This window comes from Vanellus vanellus (assembly GCF_965231255.1).
Source record: "Vanellus vanellus genome assembly, chromosome: Z".
Taxonomy (NCBI): Eukaryota; Metazoa; Chordata; class Aves; order Charadriiformes; family Charadriidae; genus Vanellus; species Vanellus vanellus.
Genome location: NC_138908.1, coordinates 9565877 through 9584380, shown reverse-complemented (window position 1 = coordinate 9584380; position 18504 = coordinate 9565877). Strand labels below are relative to the sequence as shown.

The window sequence follows — 18504 nt, the reverse complement described above, 5'->3', positions numbered from 1 at the left end:
GGTTTTGGGAATAACTTCAGTATAGTGACATGCAGTGGTCTACCAGAATAGTTTTAGCAGAAGCTGAAAGAGGATCCTTCCGCACCAAGCAACAGAGGGCACTTTGTGGTTTTGAGACCTCTCACCAGCAGCAGTGGCCTCTGAGGTGGTCAAGGTGCATCTTTTTTGTCTCTTTTCCCTGGAATCATACTAGCAAGGGCTACACATCTGTTTTTATACTATCTGATCGCTTTGGTAGCACAAATATATAAATACAAAATAAATAAATACAAAATAAATATGTTTTGTATTCTCTCAGGTATCTCAAAACCTCAGAGAATTTGACAATAAACCTGACTTTTCCCTCTTACATGCATCAACATAAATACAACAAACTTTCAGAGCACAGTCTGTAAACTAGTGTATGTTTACTATGCAATCTCTACTTTTGAGGAACAGCATCTTCTACGACTAGCTTAATGTCTGTCTAAGTTCAAATTTCATTATTTGCCCAGAAGTAAAGAAGCAAGAGGAAATACTGAAACAAATGTGTACTAGGGAGGGTTAACAACACGATAGCTAAGCCACTGAGAATGGTGGGGAGGGAGCAGAAAATTATTTTTCTCGTATACCACAAATATTAGCTACAAAAAAGAAAAAAAGGAAAAACTTACTTTGACAAATACTGCCCTGAAGTGATATTCCTTTCATCTGTGTCCATGCAATTCATTGTACTTGGAATAAGAGCTAGTTCAGGTTGAATCATGGTGGCTGCTGCTACAGCTCTTGCTACGAGCTCCATTGCATCCTGTACGTAATGCTCAAAGACTGACTGTGTGGTCTTGCCATGAGCGATGAGACCAAGCGGCAAACCTTCTGTCCTCAGTTCTTCCACATTCTGTGAATCCCCAATAATCCAGTGAAGTTCTGGAGGCATCACACCAAACTGGGTAGTTATTTCAAAAATCCTCCGTGTTTTTTCCATGTCGCATCCAAACATCACCATGGTAGATGTTGTGTCTTTGATGCTCTCCAGGTAAAACTGTAAATAGTTCAGAAGGTCACTGGTTGAAGTGAGGTTTGCTGTGATGTTTATGATGGATCCCAGGTGGAACTTGGAGCTCTGTTGTGTGAGGAAGAGAAAATCTGTGATGTTCCACTCCTCCTGGCATAGCATCAGGCTGAAATTATACCAGTTGTTCATTGCAAGGATCGAGAAAGTGACATCAGCATCAGAACTCAGTGAGCTTTCTAAACTCATCTGCAGGTGAAGGGGATTCTGTAGTTAAAAATATGAAAGACAACTGATCACAAATATGCTGGACTCAAAGTTAATGAGTTTGCTTAATTTTTACTCACTCATTTAGTTCAAAGTAATCACTTGTCAACCAAGAGAATGTGATAAACAGGGAAACTACACCCACCCAGCTTAAACGGACTGTGATTCATGGGCTTCCTTGGCTAGAGTTTGAGTCAACTTCAGTAGTCACTAATGAGTCTGTTTCCAATAACTTTTATTTCTTTCAATTCATTTGTATTTTCAGATTTCTTGCCATTCTCAAGCACAGATTTCCCTGCTCTCCTGAGAGAGGTATGAGAAGGTATGCCTTTAGTGTTCAGACCCAGCCCTGGTGGTAATGTTCAAATTCAGTGGATGCTGACAAGTTCTTTGGTAAACAACAATAAAGAAGACCCCTCAGTTCTTTTTATTATCTCTTTTTTTGGTAGTTGGGGGCTTTTTTTACACAGACACGAGTCACCTAATTAAACAGATCACAGTCTACAATCAATACACATCATGTACTGCCAATAAAATATGAGAAGAGTCATTCTTTGGTACAGGGCAAGTTACTGAATGCACAAGAGGCTGGTATGCAGACTGTGATTTCTGAGCTGGAAAATATTCAATAAATAACCATTCCATACTCATTTTTTCCACATTTTTGCCCTTGGCTTTATCTTTTCCCGATAAGGAGGAAAGATGTGAGGCTAATTCACCTGTTTTCTTAAGGTGAGTATTTATTTCTTTATTATTATTTGATCCACAAATACTTTTCCCTTACTCTTATTCCCCCCCCTTCCCTGGTCCCAAAAATAAAGTTAAATTTTATCTACAGATTTAATAAGGAAGAAAAAAATTAAAGAATCCAAGTAATTTCTGGCATTTTGCTACGAAATAGTTCTCTGCTCTACCAAAATATTCCTATCAGGCTTTCAGCTAGCACAATACATACTGTTCCAACTTTTGGTTTCAGCTGAGACCTTGACAGTCTTTAGTGTAGCTTTGCTGAAAAAGTTATTTTACTTTACACTGGCATGTGATCCCAGCCATGAGACTGTTGAAAAATTGTGCGTTATGAAGCCTGGTTCAGTGCATCTTTTGGTTTGTCAGATCTTTGTTTTAACTTTATGTCAACGTTTGTCTGAACTCATGCCCCCTCAAATTGTATCTTATCCTACACTACCTGAATTTTATCTTTCTATTCATTAAGTTACTAAACACTTAAGGCCTGTTCTTCATTCTCTTACATTTTCAGTAGTTAACATGTATTATATCCAAGAGGGATCAAACCTTTACTGTGTCTAAGGTTGGCATAAAATGCTGTCATTTTGATTTTCATAGTATTTCACTTTTCATTGTAGGTTCCAGTTTGTATGGCTCTTAGAAATGCAATTCTGAATTTGGAATAATATGATAAACACTCCATTTGCACTAGTTTTACTAAAATAAAACCCTAGGCTCTCCAATACAGATTTAAGGGGTGGAATGAGGGGAAAAAAAAACCAAAACAAACAAAACCCTGAAGAGCTAAACACCATTTATAAGCAGCAAGCTTTCATTGTGTTAATTTGTAGTTACATGAACTCATCATCCGTTTTCCCGGGCAGATCATTTAAATGCAGAGCTTGATAAAGAGAATGCTGTAATTGAAGATGCTCTGAGCAATTTTTATCTCTTGGTTGTGGTACCTGTGGCCTTTTTTTACACAGACACATGAATAAGCTAATTAAATACATCACTGTCCACAATCGATGCACATCATGTACTGCCAATAAGACACAAGAGGATTGACTCTTTGATAAAGGACAAGTTACTGAATGCACAAGAAGTTAAGCTGTGCAGAGTGTGAGTTCTATGCTGGAAAACATTGCCTCCTAATTAAAACACATTATTAGTTCAGAAAAAAAGAACATTGTGCATAATATCTGGGTTTGAAAAGCTGACTTGAAGAAACTAGTCTTTGCAAACTGAATCACAACAAACCTTTTTTCTTGGGGTTATGAAAGGATCAGGCAAATTAATACTAGCCTGTCTCTCGCTGCAAATAGGAGTCCAAAATCAAGTAAAAGTATGAACAATTTTTACATCATGATCTGTCTCCAACCAGCAAGACTTTGCAAGTCTATTCTCTTAGTTAATTTGAGTGTTGGAGAAGAAATGAGTTATTCAGTATACATAGGACATTTTGCATATATAAATGATAGCACACAACCTGACCATGCCTGTACGAGGAAGAGCAAATGTCTTCAATGTATTCTGAAGCACAACATCCCAATCATAGCACTATAGCTATCATGGTATAGCTGCAGGTACATAAAAAAAAAAAAAAGTATATGGGATAGAGAAAAACAACCAGGCGCTGGTGAGTGACAGATGTTAGTGACAAGAGGTGTCCATACTGTCAAAAAAACCAGCCCCAAGAAACAAACCTGAGCATTGGTACTGCCGAGTTTGTTCCTGGTCTGGTTTTGGCACGTGGCAAGTAGCTTTCTCACACCCCGCATTGGCAGTTTGGGTCCTAGCACATGTTGGGGATCACTCCCAGTAGGCAGTACGGATAAGACTGCATGAGAACTGGCTCCCCATCTCATCCAGCAGGTTTAGGTCTTTGAAGACCTCCGTATCTTCATGCTAAACCCAGTGCATATGCACAGTTTCACATAGGCAAGACTGCTTCTGCTTGTCTACAGCACAGTTCTTCCAGAATTAAAACACTTAACTCATGGAGATACACAAAAGTTTAAAATTACGCCTTAGGGTCACTGGGCGTCATGCTGGGCCCAGAGCAAACACAGCACCAAGCACACATAGTCCAGAGAATGTGAAACTCTGCCTCAGGGCCTGAAAATGAGACATAACTTTACTCGGCAGTGCAGGTGAAGGCAGTTTCCATTTGACTTGGTATTCTCAGGTGGAGGTTCTACAGCACTGCAGCTACAGGCTTAGTCCTCAGGAGCTTCAGCGTTGGTCACTGCCTTATGTGCAATATACTCGGATGTGTGTGAGTGTGGTCCAACAGGCTGCTCTTGTATTGCGACACTGTTCCTTCACTGAATGGAAATGGATTTCGGATAACCTGGCGTAGACTGCGCCTGCGTTTAAAAAATGCCTCTTGGTGTGAAACCATCTGTGCTTCAGCTGTCACTTTCAAAGGTGCATCTATGTGACCACTTATCACCACTGTGATTTATTAGTTGCGAAATTCCCTGTTAATGTGCTTGATACGCAAATGCTCAGCCCTGAAAAAGTAGCCTCTTTTCTATTAAGTGTATTGTGATTGCAAACCTGTCTTCAGAATTTTTCTCACACAATAATATACATAAAATTCACTCACTAGGCATTTGTCTTTGGCTTAACTTTCAGCTAATTATCAGCCCACCAGGCAAACACTCCTGTAGACGCTGGGGAAGAACAGCAATTAATGTTTGCTTTGTACTGGGACACAGGGAAGGGGATCCTTGATGGCCCACATTGTTTCACAGCTCAACCAAGAAGACATCTCTCTGGCCTCATCTACTGGTACTCATCTACTGAGCGGTTGGTTGACTTTACCGGTTTTATATGCAAAAGAAGATCCTGCTGCCTGCCAGTGTTCAAGAGGCATTTGGACAATTCCCTTAGTAACATGTTTTAACTTTTGGTCAGCCCTGAAGTGATCAGGCTGTTGAACTAGATGATTATTGTAGGTTCCTTCCAACTGAAATTTCTATTCTATTCTATTCTATTCTATTCTATTCTATTCTATTCTATTCTATTCTATTCTATTCTATTCTATTCTATTCTATTCTGTTCTATTCTATTCTATTCTGCTCTACTCTACTCCATTTTTCTATTTTATTTTTAATTCTATCTTAATTTCTATTCTATTCTTTTAGGAAAGGATGTGGAGATGTTTGGAGACGTTTGGATTTAATACGTTCTTAATTTTATTTTGAAAGGTTTGTTATTTGTAAGATGCAGCTGAACATAAAGACCCTGAACCAGTATACAACCTTTGACATTACAGTATTATTAAATGCTTTTACATATTTTTATTTATTTTTTCCTTTACAATAAACAATTACTGCTTTTTAATGAGGAACTTCTGAGAACTGCTTATTCAGTCATTCAGTAGCTGTCACTGAGACTGCATAATTTCACAGCAAAGACTTCTGACAACTTAAATGATAGTTTAGATGTGTATAACTTTGTACTTATCATGGAACAGAATATTTATGAGATAGTATCTGTGTGTTGAACTGTGCCCATCCATCCTTATTAAAGTTCTCAGGCAAATTCCTTCATTACCTCACTTTGGAAATTAGTAAAGTTTGACTTTGAAACTGTCTATTAAAGCTCATATGGAAATTAAATTGCTTTGTTTAAATTTGACTTTAAGCTGTGATTTAAGATGATATGAATTGCATCAGTTTTTCTTCAAATTACACAAACAGAGAATTAAACCTCATTTGAATAATTTTAATTGTGATCTATTTTTAATAATGTGTTTGCATTTCCATAGTGTCACCAGCAAAAACATTTTCAATGTCTATGAGAGCTTGATTCTTTATTGCACATCATTAGCTCCTCTTTTATAAACCAGACATGATTAACTGACTTCAGTTTTACCGGGTAACGGACAGGCCTACAATCCTTAATCTCTGGCTAATCGCCTTTGGATCAGATACCAACAGTCTTTCCACTGACTTTCAGTGGGCTTTGGACCAAGCCATCCATGGAGTATTAAGCTTCACATGGTCTGACGTGTTTCACTCCCATACCTCAGCAGAGACTGTAACTGCTTATTTGCTCTCTGTATCCCAACCAGAGCAGTTTTACAGTTTCATTGCCTGAGACACCTGAGATAGCAGGTTCATTTAACAACTGAAACATGATTTGCATTTAATTAATGTGAGATTTTTCAAGCCTCTGTTTCAGTGGTCTGTAGACCCATCCTTAGCCCTTGTAAATCTTGCGAGCACGAACGCCTGGAGCCGGACTGACTTACACCCTGAAGGATCTGGCCATTTATCTCTTCAACCATATTTGTAATGCTAATTAGGCATCGTCACACTGACATTTTATTTGACATTACAATAACTTCGTTAGCAGAGATAAAAGCATGTATGTGAATATTCTTTTGCTAACTGTGTAAAAAGTAAAAAAATATTATTCCCCTCTAACTCTCGGGGGAAAAGGCAGTGCTCAAATATATATTTGTAAGAAACACAAAAGAGAAAACAGGCTATATAATTACCTCAGAGGAGGCTCCACCAAAAGGAAAAGAAAAAGCCTTCTGTACAGTGCCATTGTGGGGACTCACAGCTTTACAAGCAGAGCTAAATGGCAGCTGTGAGCGAGCTGATGCCGCAGCTTCAAAAACTGGGAAGCTCCTTCTTCCAGGGCTGAAATTACAAAATTTGGGCTTAAAACCCAGTTCCCTAAAGGCTATAGCACACCTATAGCTTCTTCCTTCCATGCCATGAAAAAAGACGCTATGAAATGTTGTTTTATTATTATTTTTTTTTAATATCCGCCCTACTGCTGAAACTGCAATGCTTCAAGGAGGATTTTGTGTCGGCAGCTGATGGACCACGGGAAGCACTTCGGATGGAGAGGTCCTGCCACCATACCACATCCCAACTGCTGCGTGGTCCACCCGGTGTGCTCCAGCACCTCCACCTCCAAGCTGTGGTGAGAAACCTGCTCTGCCTGCGGGGGAGGCTGTGGCCAAGAGGAAAGGCACCCACAGGTTCTTACTGCTGAGGGCGAAGTATCCAGGTGTTCTTCTCAAAATCCATTCTGCAGCTTCCACAGGGACAGAAGCGATGCGCGGGGCAGGCATGCATCCCTCCGCTCCCCTCTGAAGCGCACCGGGAGCTGGGCCCGGGTGTTGTACTGCTCCTGGGCTCTCTCCTGGTCCCTGTTAAAGCCCCACAGCCTTGTCATGGACTTCAGTAAGCGTTAAAATTTGGCTTCTAAGCCTTCATCCAGCAAAACACTTAAGCACCTGTTTAAGCAGGAGCATTAGTATGATTAAGAATACCAGTCATACATTTCTTCTGCTATTTCGACAGGAGAATAATCTTGCCTTTTGGTTCTCGGGCGAAGAAAACCCCAGACCTGCTTTGAGGAGGATGACTTCATGAGTTTCTCTCTTTCATGTCTCGTGCATCTGTCTACACATACACACCTGTTTGACCAAGACCGTAATTTGAAACAGGGCAGGTGCCCACACTAAAGGCTACTTTTTGCAGACCGTTTAAAGGCTTCTGAGAGAGAAAAAGACAGCTTAGACTAGCCAGAGCTGTTCTGATTCCTGCAGCAGCAGAAGTCTGGCATCTGTCCAGGCAATGCCTATAAGCAGATCTTAAAACGGCACTGACTGTTGATTTTACAAACCACAAAACCACAACAGCTAGATGAAGTTTTGACTTAGTTTGTCCTGGCAATAATTTCTATCCTTAGACCAAACAGTCATGACTTGAGCTTGTTTAGCATCTCTAATGCCTACATACAAACACTCCACACTAATCTGAATATGTACAGCTCCCTGCAAGGTCAAAGACACAATATAAAATATGAACTTCTAGTTGTTCTTGGAAAGTAAGACCCATTATTTATCTTCATAGCCACTTATAAATTATCATAAGTAATACTACTTGAAAAACTTCAAGGTGTTCTTTGCTCGGGGAGGAAAAAAAAAATTCAACATTTAAAGTTTGACAAGAAATATTTCATACAGATGCCAAAAGCCAAAACAGTTTTTCCTTCCTTAAAATCATAGAATCATAGAATGGTTTAGGTTGGAAGGGATCACCTAGTTCCACCCACCCTGCCATGGGCAGGGACACCTCCCACCAGCCCAGGTTGCTCAAAGCCCCATCCAGCCTGGCCTTGAACACCTCCAGGGATGGGGCCTCCACAACCTCTCTGGGCAACCTGGGCCAGTGCCTCACCACCCTCAAAGTGAAAAATTTCTTCCTGATATCTAATCTAAATCTCCCCTCTTCCAGTTTGAAGCCATTCCCCCTTGTCCTATCACTACATGCCCTTGTAAAAAGTCCCTCACCAGCTCCCTGTAGGCCCCCTTTAGGTACTGGTACTGTTTAGACAGTTCATTTTACACAGAACGGTGACTTGTTAGTTCTACTTATTAGGTATCTATCTGATCTAAATCTACCCCCCTCCAGTTTGAAGCCATTACCCCTTGTCCCATCACTGCATGCCCTTGCAAAAAGTCCCTCTCCAGCTTTCTTGTAGGCGCCCTTCAGATACTGGAAGGCTGCTATAAAACGTGTCATTAAAGCTAAGAAAAAACAGATGATTGCTAATACAAATAGATCAGGGGGAGCTGCAGAAATCCTCCATGACAGGCTTCCCCTCCATCATTAAAAACCCTAGAGAACCAGCTCTGCTCTGTGGTACACTTCCGATGGGAGAAAGAAGTGGCCGGGTCTGTGTCTGTGACTTGCTCCCAAGTGCTAAGGCCTTGTAATCAACGTCTGCAAAGCCCTTACAAATGTTTGGGTGAAAGATGCCAGGAAACACTGAGTGTGACTACTAGCCACATTGGACAATTTGTTACTGCATGGTAATATTTTTAGAAGCTGAACACCGTTATGGAATCAGGTTGTCACAAGTAAGAGAGCATTTGCCAGCAAGAGCAAGGAGATCGTGGCTAGCTCTACCCCAGGCTTTCTTTTAATGCCATTTCCCGGTAACACATTTTCTTACGGCTGGTCTCATCTAGGCTGTCATGTTTGTGAGCAGCATTTCTCCTTCGGTGTTCGTGCTGTAGCTACCCCATTACCAGTCTTCCCACACTTGTAAAGGATGCAAAATACAGAGGCTGTTCCACAGAGGCGTATCTTTTCAGGGTTCTTCTGAATGCCACTATAAGCCTGAATGATTGAAAAACAGCATTAGCAGAATTTAATTCTTCCCTTAAGGAGACACAGCATTCAACTAACTCAAAGCTGTTCAGCAGACTGTCTAGGGGTGTTCATGTCCTTGAGGGGTGTCCCTGTGCTAGGGGTGTTGAGAAGCACCTCACAAACGTTGGTGCTTTTCACGTCCTGGCTATCAGTCAGAAGGGCTCTGTTTTAAAGCAACTCCCAAGCAGGCAGGCGGAGTTTTCCCACGTGTTACTCGGGCAATGCACAAGAGAAGGGTTTTTTTTCCCCCCAGTTTTTGGTTCCTGAGGGCGATTCAACTTTTGATAGCAGCAGAGGCAAGGGCATGGCAGCACCTGGGAGCAGACAGTGCATGGACCTTGTGCTTGCTGAGGTCTGCCTCCTTGGTCCTGGCACTCCTAACGTCTGAGGTGTGGCGCAGACCCTGTTGTAAAGAAATTCTCACAACACACCAGTGGTGCTGTTTTGACGCAGAAAATTATTTAAGTGGCTACCAGAGCACTCTGTGTGTGTGCCTGCTAATGAAAGAACTCTTATTAGTCTTTTAGAGTGATTACTAACGACCCTAGATCAAGGATGTAGGTGTGATTAGGCTGCAGTAATAAAACGTTACTTGGTTTATCAAGAAATCACAGCTCAAAGGCTGCTAAAAAAACAGATAGGGTTGTACCAAGGATTCCCAGAACTGCTATCACAAGAGGAGAGCAGAAGCCTTGACAGTGCAAGCACAGTGTCACACCAGAGGTGCCAGGGCTAAATGCACAGCTCACCAATGGTCAGCTACCGGTCACTAGGAGATTGCAACCTTGGGAGCTGAGTAAAACTGGGTTTAGGGAGAGCAAAGAACAAGTATATAATAAGTAATACGTACCAGATACTGCAAATGTGGATATAAGGTGGAACGGCAAAAGAATGCAGAAATGGGCAAGCAAATGCAGCGGAGATGCAGACAGCATTAACAAAGGTATAAAAGTGAGCAAAAGGAAACCCAGAAGAGGAAGAAACTCCTGTCGTCAACATAATACTCCTCCCTTTAGAGATCCTGGGACACAGACAACTTGCCACTAACAACCCCCTCCCCCTGAAAACACACACGCTCTGTCTCCCTAAAGACGATGATGCTGACCTCGGGACCCAGAGGTGCAAGGAAGGGTGAGCCCAACACCTGAGAACAGAGATAGGTGAAGCGCGTGTATGACAGTTTGAGCCGTATCATTACTGAGAATGAGCTGTAGCGCTTGGATAATTTGCCTGTAAGTGTTAGCATCACTGGGACCAATAATACTACTTTGATTAGACTGCTAGGACTTTAATGAGACTAACAATAAATTCTTGGCTTCGCATATAGCATGGGTTTCTAAAGCTCATGTTAATTGCATGTGGTGTTTGCTCTGATGCCTCACTCTTGAGGACTACTGCTAACACAGTGCAAGAGTTCACAGAGAATTTGGCAACCAAGGCTGTAATTACAATGCACATTGCCAAGCACTGCTCCACACCGAGCTCCTTGGCATGTCACCCCTGCCAGGCTCCTCAGCGTAAAGGGCTCTTGCAACGGCATTCCCATCCTTGCTCTGTTACAGCAGCTTCCATCATCAGCAAGATGGACACGTTGCAGTACATCACTAGAAAACGCTACTTTTTCACAAGCACGACAGGCTTTGAGCACACTTTCTGTATTACCAGCTTTTTAGGCAGAGCAAAATTCTGGCTGAACAAAAAGAAATTAGTTCTGGAATAAAACATAGAATAGGAGAGGGTGTATGAAGAAGACTGATTCATGTTTAATAGGAAAACGAACTTTGATACCATTTTACAAAAGCATCTATTGTCCTTTCTGATACACACACGGTGTTCCCACGCAGCATTTAATCCAATTAGATTTTATTCACCATTAACACTTGCAGTAAGGAATAAAATCCAGAGCACCGTTTTCACTCATCAGCCCAGTTCCAGCACGGCTTGAAAGTGTCTTTAACTCCTCCCGAGCATCTGCATTCCCCATACTCTCAGTAGCTGTGCCCCCATGTCTCGTTATTTTTACCAATGACTACCAAGAGGCTGTGCAACCCTATCTGGTGTTGGCAGCTCAGCAGAGTGAAACCTGGTCATTTTATCTTGCAGGCAAATGGGGAAGGAGGTGGCAATTCAACAAAGAAACCTTCCTGGTCCGTCCTGAGCCGCTGCTGTACAGCGATGCTCAGGATGCGGCAGGCAGGGCTGCCCAGCGGCAGGCAGCACCGCCAGGCACGGGGCAACCCCGGCTGCCGCGGGACCCCCCCACACTCCTTGCAGGGCACTGGGGGCTGCTCCTCCGGGACGATGACCAGAGACCAAGTTAGCTTCTTCGTCTCTACGGGTCCCTGCCTGTGGGAGAAACACCCACGGGCAGAGCTGCGTGCAGTTACGCACAGAGCCGTCACTGTAATGACAGCTGTACACGGCAATATGCTGTGGGAGAAATTAGTGCTGACCCGTGTCCCGTTCCTCAGAAAGCCAGCACCAGCTCATCATCACATCCCCCTCTGCTGGGCCTTGCTCCGGGCATGTTCCGCAGGATTAATTTTACCTACAGGTGCATTTTGCTCTATATTGATTTTTCGTATGAAAGCAAGCTGAGAATTAAGCTTGCAAAGACTGATCTCTTAACTCTATTAAATGAGGCCAGGGTAGATTAGGTTAGTAGCTGATCCTTCTGAGGCTAGGCATTTACATCATGGCTCTAAGGTGAATTCTTGTGTGTACTTGCTTGGCTTAAAATCAGGAACAGCATTCAAACATCTCCACTTGAGGTTTCTTATTTAATACATCAAGGATTAATTAGAAAGACAGGAAATTAGAAAGAAGAGTTATAATTGCCTCTCAGGGCAGGGGGTGAGCGGGGGGGGGGGGGAAATTACAGAATCAAAACGCCTCTTTTAAAAACAAATACACTCCGCATGCGGTGGGGCAGGGAGCTGGCAGAGGGGACCGGCCACCCGGACATGCCTTCTCGAGTGGCCGTGAAATGCCACTCGCTGCCAGCCCAAAGTCCTCGATGCTGCCCCGCCAGCCAGGGTAGGAGGATCTCATCCTGCACGGGCATCCTCTCACTAATTGCACCACGCAGTGAAGCTACTTTCCTCGGCAGGAGGCCGTTTGTTTGCATAAGAAATAGTTCAAGGATAAGTGCCACTCCAAACCAGCAGTTGCTGCAGGAGGAAAAAACAAACAATCTGGGAGGTGTGATGTTTGTTAGCTCCTCAGCTGCAGATTTACTATCGTTCAACACAAGGCAAGAACCTGACTTTTGAAAATGCACCAAAGCCTCGTGGTTTATATTCACTGTAAATTTTTCAATCACCGCTCCCCATTTTTCCTTCCCAATCCTGAATTAATACATTGTCATTAAAAAAAAACAAAAACAAACCACAAACAAACACAAAAGACAACTGTACAATTTAGAAGTATTGTGGCAGCGTTTGCAAATTGCTTTTCTGCGCGAGCAAAACACAAAATAAGGCATGATCCTGTAATCAGGAGGCACCCCCCCACCCCTCCCGCCCCCAGAGGCAGAAGCATTTGAGTTTCCAATAAAGCGTATAGCAACTACCCACAAAAGTGCGCGACTGCGCAGAGCCCGTTACCAAGGCACGCAGGGAGAGGAGGAGGAGGAAGAGGAGGAGGAGGAAGGGGCCCTGGCTGGCTGTCAAATATAGAAACTGAGCGATCCGGTTTGAAATCCCTGCCTCGTCCTGCGCTCCCCTTTGCGAGCAAACCCCTCTCTGTAACATGGGGATAACCCCCTCCACAGCACCCCGTCGGGCGCAGACCACCACCGCAGAAGGACCAGCCTTCTAAACGGCTCTCTGCCCATCTGAAGGCTTACAGGAAGATAAGTATTTCACACCCTCTTACGCAGGGAGGGATCAGAAGGGAAAAAGGAAAATAAAAAGAGGTGAAGTCACACGTCTTGGAGAACAGACCAAGATTTTGCCAGAAGCAGAATCTAGGGCTCAAATCTCTTGTTCTTCCTGTGCTAGACACAGCTGCCTCAACAGATAAAAGAATTTGGAAAGTAAACCCCAGCCATTTATTTTATGGGTTATTGTTAAATAATTTGGGCATTTGTACCATTACACTACACACGCTGCACTGGTCTGTCCTTCCAGACGAGTGTCACCAATCCCACTCATACTTGCCTCATCAGCACCCCGTGTCTGCAAGCATCTGGATACTGCGATCTCCTCATTAGTTTTAAGTGGATTAGCAAATTACTAATTATCCATTGTATTCCAAAAGAGGTCTGGGTACAGAGTCATGAAGGGAGACCTTACTGTAGCACATACTTCACCGAGCAGAAAGCTGTTTGCAGCATGTACTGTGGTGAGGGTTGGGAGAATGTACCAGAAATCACCACCCATGCCTGTTTCATCCTTTGATTTATAATGTGCGAGAGCATCAGGTGAACATTTACAGCTCCTAGTAGTGACTCAATCTTCTGCTCTCATCTAAACGCTTGACAGAAAAGACACAACACCATCACCTCTCTACGATGCATTGATTACTGCTGCCAGGTTTTCTTTTACTCTGCACCTCGCGTGGACACTTAGACCAACAATGAAGTGATTGCACAGAGCTTGTAAATCACTGTAAAATATGAACAACACTTATTAATCCCCCCCTTGGTACCGAGTTTGGACCCAGTGGAGCAGTGCTGATACTTCATAGGCTTTAAGCAGTGTGTCCATCCATATGTATGTAGTATGTGACAGTGGGCACAGACTGCAGATAAATACATGACCATGCACACTGGGAAAAACAGTCTGCCACGCGTGATGGGACCATCTGGCTGTACTGAAGATTCGTATTGCTGTCTGACACCACCACTCACCAGAAGCAGGCACTAATCACCAGACACTGGCATTGGCCGAATAAATGTAATTCTCTTTTCCTTCGGCTCTGCCTGTGGCGAGCGCAGTTGATCCCAGCATCACACCGTCGGGAGAAGCTCATCAGCTGTCCCCTGTACATCCCTTCCCTGCTACAATTGCACAGAAGCACCATATGGACAAATCACTACTGGTGGCAATGGACCCCCGACAACTGCCCAGGCGCCCTACTATAAAGAGAGAACACGTTGCCTTACAGCTTTCCCTCCCTTTTTGTTGCGCTGCTGGTGCTCGACGCGCAGCCCAGGGCAAGCTTGCAGCGGAGGCCAGCACCACGCTGCCGGCGGGGCTGGAGAGCTGCATAAACTTCACAGTGTTGACAAAAAGATTTGGAAATCCGTACTGCATCAAAAAAAACCCCAAAACCAAGATCTTCCCTTGTTAATGAGAAACTCAATAGCACAGGGACAAAAACAACTCAACATACTAGCAAAACCTCTGGTGGTGGGGAAGTTTAATGTACTTTTTACCCTTGCAGAAAAAACTAGTGAGGAGTAGCTGGACAAACTGTTGTGATGGAATGAAGTACCAAATTTGCTTCACTGTAAATAATGTTCTTCATCCTACCTGTTTATGCAGAAACTTATTTGTACTGCTACTTTACGTTTCTTGAGGGGTAAAGGGAAAAAACTGTTGTGGCAGGTTAATAGGGGTTGGCTTCGTTTATGAGAAGGTAATGGAAGTAACAGCAACAACTTAACAGGCTGGACGTTATTGATGGGAAGAATGCTTTGCAGCATGGAAATGAGGGGAAAGACCTTTACCAATCTAGTTTTCTTTTCAATACTGGTGCTACCTTATCTGCTACAATTCCTTTAAATTTCCACTGCCTCCACATCCCCCTCCTATAAAATAATATATCTCTTCCTTAAAGTTATGTCGGGTTTGAGCAACTGTGACAGCTGAAAACCACTACACTCATTGCAAAGCACCAATTACCCAAGTTCGCTGGGTATTTAATTTATTTTTTAAGAGCTTTGTGCTTTAGGAGCTGGTAGGGCTGCACATCTCTGTGAGTCAAAAGGCTCTCAAATACTCCGAACCAAATGAATCAATAAAATCTTGTCTGTGCTCAAGCTTCCTACTGACATACGAGACATTTTCTTCCACATCTCAGCTTTTCCCGCCCCAGCCCATGGGATGACACATATGGATGCTACGCTCTCTCTAGGTCAGCTCTTGAACCGTGACGTCAGCGGACGGCTGATGAGCGATCGCAGCTGACGAGGAGGCCCTCAGCTCCTGATAATGAACTCTATGGGCATTTTGATGCACTTGGGCAGCCAGACCGAGCCCTCTGCGGGTAGGCTGGGCGCAGCTGGGGCAAGTAGCATCTTTATTTGCGTAGCTGCAAATCCGAAAGCATCAGATGTATTCATGGGTCTGCCTGCGTACCACTGCCCTCCTCCGCGCTTCGTGGCTTATAAACTCTTACAGCACAGCAGCTGTAACTCATTTTGAGCGGCACCTCGTTCCATCGGAGCCACCATCCTTCCTACAGCCTTTGCCAGTCCAGCGTTACAGGCTAATATCACAGTCCAGTCTAGCACCACCAGTTCCACAAACGAGAAGAAATAATGACATTTATGAATTTGACAAACATGACAGAAGTTATGAATTTAATGATCCGGGAGCCAGTCTTGAGTTATGCAAAATACATTGAGTTAGGTATTCACAAAATTGCTTCAGCATAATTGTCGGCACGTGGATTGTTTGCAAACAGCTAGCACAAACTACTTAGTGTTAATCATTTGTTCCGTGACATAGTTAGTCATGCACTATTTCTGCTTCTTGAGTGGGTGATTGTATCCTCCTAAAGCAGAGGGTAAGAACCAGCGAAAATGAAGCGCGCCCTGGGAGTTTAACGTGGATAAGTGCTTGTGATCAAACACAAAAGCGTCATGTCTCACTAATCTCAGCAAGATGTTTGCATCTATCCATCTCCATGCAAATAATCTGCGATGACTCTGCAGAGTCTGGTGAACCAAGCCTGGGGACAAGGAATTCACATTCACTATTTTTGGCGCCGTGATTTTTAACTCTCCAAACAAGGGGAAGTGTTGCAGAGGAGTATCTAATTCCCCCAGTCAACCTGGAAGAAAGGGATGACAGACCACCGCTCCTATGAGTTTGGCAAGAACATATGATCAAAGCTGCTGTCTCTCTCTGCAGGAAATGGAACTGCTTCAGGGACAGAGAACCTATAATAAAAAAAAAATATCACAAACCCCAAATATACCCTGAAGAAATAGGAATGTATTTTTTTTTCTTTCCCCATTTCAGTTTTCTCTGTTTACATGATGCTAGCACTCAAATTCAAGTCTTCATCAGTTTTCCAACAGATAAATTATACTTCTACACATTTCAGCGGCCTGGGATGGAACTAAGGAAGGTGAAAAAACGTAATTTTGTTGCTTTGATATTTTGCATTGACACGAAGGGTGCACTGCCCTGTCTGAGGAAGGGAATTGAAATATTCTGTAAAATTCCCTGCTTAAAACCCTTTACCAAGCACCACACAGAACACCAGGATGTATTATTAATAAATTGGAGTGAAGGAGCCAGCCAGCTGTGAGAATAAAAAGGAGAGACACTCACAGAAAGCAGGATCTTCTGTGCGAGGTTTGCTTTGCTTTTCTGAAAAGTAAGCAATGTTTGGAGACCACTCTTAAAATGACTGAAGATTTTATACATGCTTGAGCATACTGATTGACACGCAGGTGGACTGTTAAACTGGCGGGGTGTGGGGGACCAGGCAAAGAGGTGTGAAGGCTGCTGGAGCAACACCCCCTAAGCCAACGGTGAAGGCAAGGGGAATCACCCCACCAGCAGAGGAGCACCCGTCTCCTCGCCCATGCCCTGCGACTAGAAGCACCGCTCATGTCAAATAAAGTCCTCTGCAAAAAAAAAGAAGATTTGGTGCACAGCAAGGAACTTGATGCCTGGGTTGGCTGTTTCCTCCTCTCATTGCTAACACTCAGAGAAAGGATGGATGCCCCAGCACCACACAACAGCCCCAACGGCGACCACACCATGGCTATGTCGGGCAGTGGTCAAACGCGCACGCAGGCTCGGCACTTCATTTACAGACAGGCCACGCGTTGCTGCTGAATCCGACAGCCTTGGACAGGTTTCAACCTTGCAGAGGAAACTTCTGGCAAAGCAAGGAAATTCAGCTGGAATTCTCCATGCCTGGACCGGTAGACCACTAACTATTCCACCACTCAGCCCAGTGTATTTTCCCATATGTTTTTATTTTTGTTGAAGACTCAATTTCCCATTTGTGTCCCCTGTTCAATGGTCAGACTGCACACTCACTTTTCCCACTCTTACTGACAATAATAAGCCATTTTGCTGCTTATTATTCTCTAATAAGATTGTAATAATTTTGTATGACTCTCAAAAGACATGCATTTGCTCTCATAGTGCTGGCATAATACGAATCCACAAAAAGACGAATTGTCTGAATTATCCTCGATCTTAGTCAGTGAACAGCTTTCTATAGATTTTTAAGTGAAGCGAACTCTCTGGTGAAAATAAGCCAAAGTCAGGTAAAATTAAAGGTTAAAGTTGACAGAAGCATTAAGTTCACTTATGAATATAGTTTTAATATTGCAGCAACAAGCCACAGATCCTGTTGGATTAGTTCCTCATCCTAAGCAAAACCATACTACACTTAAATGAACAGGAGGTCTGAATATACTGGTTTGTTTTTTTTTTAATGATGGCAATTGCATCAGAAACAACACATAGATACTCACATGAATGAAATGATTCGCTTCAGCTGCTCTTGTTCTCCTCAACATTTGCTTTTCATGAACATTCCGGTAATCAAATTACGCTAGGACAAATGCTCATAAAAAATGAATAGCAAAACTGAACACTTGCAGTATCTGCAAGTTCCAGCTTCCATGTATATCTCTAATTCCTGTGTTTATCAGATCGGAAGAAAAAAAAAATTCACGTGGCTTAGCCAAACAACCAAAACCGTATCTCAAGCTGGTCCTATTCAAAGCCAGTGAAGTAAAAGGAAGCACTTCCATACATTTTTTGGAAGGCTCTGGGATGCAGTTATTCCTAATGCTGATATTGTTCGTGGTTGCTCCAGAAATTTCAGGTGGTTTTCAGGCACAAAAAATTGTCAGTGATTATCAAATGTATTATTCACTGTGAATTCTCACTTCGTTTTCCTCTTTAAGTACACTTCTGGGGAGGAATACAAGAGCAGTATGATCTGGGCAACAAGCTCCCATTCTCGTTCAAGCAAAGCATCTTTCTTATGCTAATTGCACGGTACGGCATCCCACCACAGGTCTCAATCTGCAATTTGTTCCTTTGCTGTAAACCTGTAAGGGTTGTGAATGCCCAAGGAGGACACTGCAGCACAGCTAACTTTCACATAACTACATGTTACATA

General features: G+C 43.2%; 1 protein-coding gene across 1 annotated transcript in view; it reads right to left on the bottom strand.

Moving 5' to 3' along the window:
* GRIN3A (glutamate ionotropic receptor NMDA type subunit 3A) overlaps positions 1 to 18504 on the bottom strand; it is a gene marked incomplete at its 5' end in the record, with an annotated part of 76681 nt that overhangs the window by 44849 nt on the left and 13328 nt on the right. The window contains 1 exon segment of the mRNA XM_082498041.1: positions 654 to 1258. Within this exon segment, the coding sequence (XP_082354167.1) occupies positions 654 to 1258 (605 nt within the window).